Source organism: Homalodisca vitripennis, unplaced genomic scaffold, assembly GCF_021130785.1.
Source record: "Homalodisca vitripennis isolate AUS2020 unplaced genomic scaffold, UT_GWSS_2.1 ScUCBcl_1475;HRSCAF=5150, whole genome shotgun sequence".
Lineage (NCBI taxonomy): Eukaryota > Metazoa > Arthropoda > Insecta > Hemiptera > Cicadellidae > Homalodisca > Homalodisca vitripennis.
This window is the reverse complement of record NW_025777605.1, coordinates 30,792-37,001: the sequence shown is the minus strand read 5'-3', so window position 1 is coordinate 37,001 and position 6,210 is coordinate 30,792. Positions and strand designations below refer to the sequence as shown.

The 6,210-nt window shown below is 46.0% G+C and overlaps 2 protein-coding genes across 2 annotated transcripts; both read left to right on the top strand.

The window, feature by feature from the left end:
• Nucleotides 1-2,133: 2,133 nt before the first annotated feature.
• On the top strand, nt 2,134-4,375 carry LOC124371477. Its single transcript, XM_046829810.1, has 4 exons — nt 2,134-2,301; nt 2,430-2,591; nt 2,703-4,165; nt 4,351-4,375. The coding sequence occupies exons 1-4, from the start codon at nt 2,134-2,136 to the stop codon at nt 4,373-4,375; spliced, it is 1,818 nt and encodes a 605-aa protein (XP_046685766.1).
• Nucleotides 4,376-4,386: 11 nt separating this feature from the next.
• On the top strand, nt 4,387-5,392 carry LOC124371475 (zinc finger MYM-type protein 1-like). The gene has a single exon (XM_046829808.1). It carries the CDS (start codon nt 4,472-4,474, stop codon nt 5,375-5,377), a length of 906 nt encoding a protein of 301 aa, XP_046685764.1. The 5' UTR covers nt 4,387-4,471; the 3' UTR covers nt 5,378-5,392.
• Nucleotides 5,393-6,210: the final 818 nt, after the last annotated feature.

Below are 6,210 nucleotides of genomic sequence, written 5' to 3'. Positions count from 1 at the left end.
TTGCAGACAAGCTAAAAAAGGTGAGGCCTATATTGAGGTACCTAGACAAATTTTTTACAAATTTATGAACGGGAACAAAACATTGCTCTCGATGAAACCCTTCTAAAAATTAGATCAAGGTTAGGCATTATTCAGTTTAACCCAAAGAAAAGAGCACGTTTTGGTGTAAAAATTTATAAAGTGAGTGAATCTTCTTCAGGGTACTGTTTTATCTTCAAAGTGTATGTCGGCAGTGATAAAACTGAACAACTGCTTGCAAGTGAGTTATGGACCTTATAGAATCTTTTTTTCGGAAATGGGCATGTGTTTCTGGATAATTGGTATTCTTCACCATTGCTGTACACCAAATTATTGGACAACAATGTTTATGCTGTAGGAACTGCACTTGTGTCTAGAAAATGCATGCCTCAAGTCTTTCAAGATACTAAGCTGGAAAAAGGTGATGCTATTCGAAGATCGGGAAAACATCTTTTAGCCATCAAGTGGAAAGACAGGAAAGACGTACACTGCTTTCAACTCTTCACAAAGGGATCGAAATGGAAATTGATGAGATTACAAGAGGAAACACTCGAGAGATTGTGAGAAGGCCGAGAAGTGTTATTGAATATAACAGAGGTATTCTCGGCGTTGACCGACAGATTCTTTGCGTTCTGCATTTTTAGAGAAGTAACTGGCAAAGGAAAAATGGATTTAACTGACTTTAGACTAAATTTGGTTGAAGGACGGTGACGAAAATTATTTGGTTCAGGAATCTGAAGATGACTTTTTTGGGGAAAGATGGAAGCGTATGGTGCAGAAAGGAGCCACCCAAGCAGCGCAGAACACTTCAACACAACATTTTGAGGGGACCATTACCCTGGCCTACTGCAAGAGCAAGAGCCTTAGGTAACAATCCGACTGAACTACAGGTATGGGAGTGTTTATTTGTCAATCATATTATAGATGAAATAATATTGCACACAAATTCTAAAATACGAAGAGTTCGAAATTCTTTTGATGAGCAAACAAATACTAGCCAGTATAAAGATGTTGATAACATAGAATTAAAAGCTTTATTAGGGCTCATAATCCTAAACTCAGTGCTGCGATTTTCACATAAAAAGGTAGATTCTATGTTTGATAAAGGAATTATCAATAGACCAGTATTCAGAGCAACCATGCCGAAAAAAAGGTTTGAGGTTTTATTAGCCTGTCTACGCTTTGACAATGCAAGGACGAGGGACCAACGGAAAAGGACTGATCCTGCAGCACCTATTAGTGAAATATTTGAAAATTTTATTGATAACTGCAAAACTTTGTTCTCACCTGGAGCCAACGTTACAGTCGATGAAATATTTATTCCTTTTCGAGGTGGCTGTAAATTCCGAGTCTACATGCCCAAAAAACCAAAAAAGTATGGGCTTAAAATTATGTCTTTGACAGATTCTAGTTCATCGTACTTGGCGAACGCATACATAACGATACCAGGCTCACCGACCACAACAGACATTGTGGCAACGGCGGAGACCTTGGTTGAGCGACTTCTACCTGCCGACGACCCAGCGGGGGACACCCCATGGCAAGCCGGCATCAGAGCGCGAAGCCACTATGGATCGAATGCAGGCGCGGCTCCAGGGGGGGGCCACGGGGCTTTTGCCCCCCCCCCGAGAATCAGGCTCGGATGGCAAAAATTAGGCATTTTACGCGAGACTTAGGACCTAGAACAGAGAGCGCCAAAGCGCGTGGCGGTCGGGCGGTCGCGCGGTGTGCGGCCAGCGCGCGCGCGCGCTTGGGGGCTAGCTGGCTTGGCTTGACACGAGACACCTCTCTGTTGGTGCCGCGGCCGTCGCGTCGCGCCCGCCTCCAAGAAGACGCCGCCCTCCCCCTGCCCCCTGCCCTGCCCCAGCCCCGGCCCGGCTCGGCTCGGCTCTGATATTGACACCGCCCTCCCTCCCCGCGCGCCCTTGCCCTTCGACGGCTCGGCGGGCGGTCGCTGCTGTCTCGCGCTCGCGCTGGACTGGTGGCTGGTGGTTGTTTTGTTTTGTTTCATGCGTTCGTGTCGTGCGAGTCGGTACTTGTTTGCAAAGGGCAGTGCAGTGCTTGAATCGTATCGTAGAAAGTTGTGCGTCTTCCTGTGCTGTGTCGCGCTGCGCTATGGGTGTCGACGTGACCCAGTGGCGGGCCGCCGTGGGCACCCACGCTGGAAGGGTGAGGCCAGCGGTGCCTGTGGCGAGAACGCGGTATGGCGCGGCATCGGGATGCTACCCCTATCGGTTCCCATCAGACACAGAACCCTTGGCGATTCTCAAGGCGTTGCGCCAGGTAAGATAAGATTACTGTCATCCTTTAATTTCTTTGCACTGATAACGATAACAGGAACGGTACATGCAAGCATGAAATAGAAATTTTAGATATTTACGTGTTGCTTTTTTTGTTGTTTCCTTTTGTAGCACCACAAGTTTGGGTTGGTCGCAGAGTGCATCCTACCTGCAGACTCTCAAATGCGGAAGGAGTTTTTTAATGGGCTCGTGGGCTTCTTGCTGCTGTTGGAGGCAGGCATCGAACGGAATCCAGGTCCTGCAGGCGACGATGAGAGCAGGGATGAATCAAAGGTATGTAAGGACAAGTCGTAGTCCTACCACGCGCGGGCGCTTTGGAAATAAATACTCTGATTTTGTGGCCATATTTTTTTATTTCAGTGTTGTTGTTTTTTTAAATTTCAGGCGAAGCGTTTAAAGTCTGCCAACTCAACGACGCGCCGAATCGACTCCTTCTTCAGACCAGCTTCAACCTCAGTGACAGGGCCATGTACGGAGTCGGTGCCGGCCCCGGGCAGCTCTTCATTTTCGTCTCCGATGATGTCACCGTCGCCTTCCCCGTCACCAACTCCATCACCATCGCCAATGCAGTCGCCCTCACCAGCCCCCTCATCAACTATCAGCGACCCGGAGCCAACTCAACCCATCGGTCAACCTCCTGGTACCTCCAGTGCTTCTTCTTATTGGGTTGCGAATGATATTGGTGATTGTATAGGCAAAGGGGAAACTATTTCTGATCACAAAAAGTACCAATTATTAGAAAATCCTTGGCGGCCACCCCCTGATTATGATTTACCATTCAGTTCCACCTCTATGAAAAATAAAGATGGGACTTTAAGGAAAAGATATTTGAACCAAGGGCACTTAGATAAATATCGTTCCTGGCTTGTTCTTTCTCATCGTGATAGAGGTCTGTACTGCAAGTACTGCGCCTTGTTTTCAGTGAGCGGTAAAGCAGGTCATAATAAGGCTATGAGGTTGGGCAAACTTGTGAGTGAACCACTTACTAATTTCAAGAAACTGGTGGGTAAGGATGGTCACTTAGATTGCCATGAAAGCTTGAAATACCACAAAGAAGCTGTTGAGGCTGGCAAAGAATTCATGCTAATTTACCATAAGCCGGAACTTCAAGTTGCAAGCCGAATAAATCAGCAACGCGTCGATGAAATAAAAAGCAATAGAGAGCGGCTGGAACCAATCATCAGGGCTTGCATGTTTCTTGGGCGGCAGGGTTTAGCTTTTCGAGGTCATAGAGATGACGGTGAACTGTACCCTGAAAAAGATGAACTATTTCGAAAAAATGTCAACAGTGCTGTATGCAATCAGGGAAACTTTAGAGAAGTACTTAGGTTAATGACGCAATCAGGTGATGAGAGACTCAAGCGACATCTGATGACTTCATCTGCCCGGGCAACGTACGTGGGGAAGAATACTCAAAATGGCCTTATTAATTGCATTGGTGATGAAATTCTTGAAAGTATTTTACAAAAAGTACGTAGCGCAGAGTATTTTGCAATAATGTTCGATGAAACAACGGACATATCACACAAATCTCAATTGAGTCTAGTCATCAGATACGTTACAAGTGCAGGGCAGGTCCACGAAAGCTTCGTAGGATTCATTGACACATTTGACGACATTTTAGAAACAGAGAAAAAACAGAATGAAGCAGAACAGGATGATGAACAGGAAGAAGAACGAAGAGAACCTGCAACTGAAACAAAGTTAACAGGGGGAACAATAGGGCTTATCGTTATACGCATGCTGCAGAAGCTACGACTGAACCTTGACAAATGCATTGGAATTGCAACAGATAACTGCTCTGTAATGGTTTCAGAGTTGAAGGGTGCGGTGCAAGAGATACAGAAGTATGCGAGAAACGCCCTTCGCACTCCCTGCTTCAGTCACAAATTAAACTTGTCCTTTTCGAAGTCAAATCAAGTTATCAGCATTAGAAATGCCATCGGAACGATGAAGAGCTGTGTGACTTTTTTTGATGACTCTCCTAAGAGAAATACCGTTTTGAAAACTAAGCTGGGTCATCAACTGTCAGGTCTTTGCGAGACAAGGTGGATTGAGCGCCATGATGGTGTTCTACAGTACACGTGGATTTGCCTAAAGTTATCGAGTGTCTGGATGAAATCAGCGAATGGGCCGATACGTCTTCATCTAGTATGGCTGTCCAGCTCCGCGCAGCGTTGACAGACCCCTTTTTCCTTGTGGCTGTTTTCTGTCTTAGTGATGTTCTCGCGACCACCTTGCCTGTCAGTAAACTGTTACAGAAGTCCTCACTCACTTTGGACGTAGCGACGTCAGAAATATCTAACCTTGTGTCGGTTTTGTCTTCGCGCCGTGAGAATAATGTTGAGCACTTCAAAGGCATCTGGAAGAAAATCGAAGACATGACCAAAATTCTTGATGTCGTCATTCGAATTCCAAGAAGATGTATCCGTCAAGGATTCCGAGATAACTATTCAACGGACTCACCGCAAGAGTACTTCCGTCTAGCCGTCTTCAATCCTCTCCTTGACTTCATTGTGATGGACCTTAAAGACCGATTTCCACCCGAAGTAATACAAGTATTCAATTTACCTTGGCTTCTACCAGAGAATATGCTAAGTTCTGCGGCTGACTTGGACCTAAAACAAAAAGCCACACAGTTTGTAGACTCATTTTTTTCATTGTTGCCTTGCAGTAGTCCTGAAATGGCAAAACTGCAGCTCAGCGCCGAATTGGAATTATGGTACAGTAAGTGGTCGAGAGGGGATCCAAACAACTTACCAAAGTCAAAGTCATCTGCAGATGTTCTTCAATCTTGCGATAAGGAGGCATACCAGTTAATTAACCACCTCTTAGTTATTTTGACTACCCTCCCTGTGAGCAACGCAACCCCAGAAAGGTCATTTTCAGGATTGAGGCGTCTTAAGACGTGGCTAAGAAGCACAATGCGCCAAGACCGCTTAACTGGATTGGCCCTCATGCTTACGCACAGAGATGTTAATGTAGATATTGAAAAAGTAATAGATAGATTTGCTAAGACGAGAGGTGGTAAGCATCGGCTAGAATTTGCTTTATATTAATTAAGCTTGACAGTGTAGTAGTAGAAATTGGAAATTCGATGTTATGTTTTTAGAATTGTTCATGAATAAAATACTCTTATTGCACTGTACCATTAATGTGCCCTCATTTTTCTTCGTGTAAACACTTCCCCATTCCCTGTTTCTCATTTCACGATTTTTTTGGGTTTTATTGCCCCTGTAAGTAGGCAACCTGCACGGTTTGAACCCCCCCCCGAGAAGTCATTCTGGAGCCGCGCCTGATCGAATGGCCCTAACACTCCACCTTTCACAGAAGCAGAACTTAAAAACGCGCTATGGACAATGGCGAGGCGTAAAGCCCCAGGACTGGACCAGCTCACGGTAGAACTCTACCGCGCAGCCTGGCCAGTCCTTGGGGAACAGATATTAAAAGTTACAAACAGGATGCTAGCGACAGGCACCTTCCCTGATCTGTGGAATGAAGGTGACCTCAGGCTCCTACTCAAAGGACCTGATCAGGATCCCTCGGATCCAAAGTCGTACAGACCGTTAGCGCTACTTCCTGTTATGGCTAAAATGGCGGAAAAACTAATAGCCGGACGTCTTACGTCCTGGCTAGATGAACTTCCTGAACAACTACGCCTTTCTGAAAGGCAGTTTGGCTTCCGGGTTGGAGTGGGGACGCAGAGCGCACTCCGTAGCGTGATCTCTCACGTTCGAGAATCACGTGAAAGATACGTCTTGGCGGTCTACCTCGACATCTCCGAGGCCTTTGATAGCGCCTGGTGGCCAGGTATACTCTGGAAACCCAGGCGCTTACAATGTCCAAAGAACTTGCACCGTGTAGTGCAGAGTTACTTAGTAACAGAATCGGA

Bases quoted from the DNA above. Each gene is read 5' to 3' on its own strand.
- LOC124371477 (XM_046829810.1), top strand. From the start codon at position 2,134: ATGGGTGTCGACGTGACCCAGTGGCGGGCCGCCGTGGGCACCCACGCT. The intron at 2,302-2,429 runs GTAAGATAAGAT...TTCCTTTTGTAG, and splicing joins TTCTCAAGGCGTTGCGCCAG to CACCACAAGTTTGGGTTGGT. The intron at 4,166-4,350 runs GTATGCGAGAAA...ATCAACTGTCAG, and splicing joins GCGGTGCAAGAGATACAGAA to GTCTTTGCGAGACAAGGTGG.
- LOC124371475 (XM_046829808.1), top strand. From the start codon at position 4,472: ATGGCTGTCCAGCTCCGCGCAGCGTTGACAGACCCCTTTTTCCTTGTG.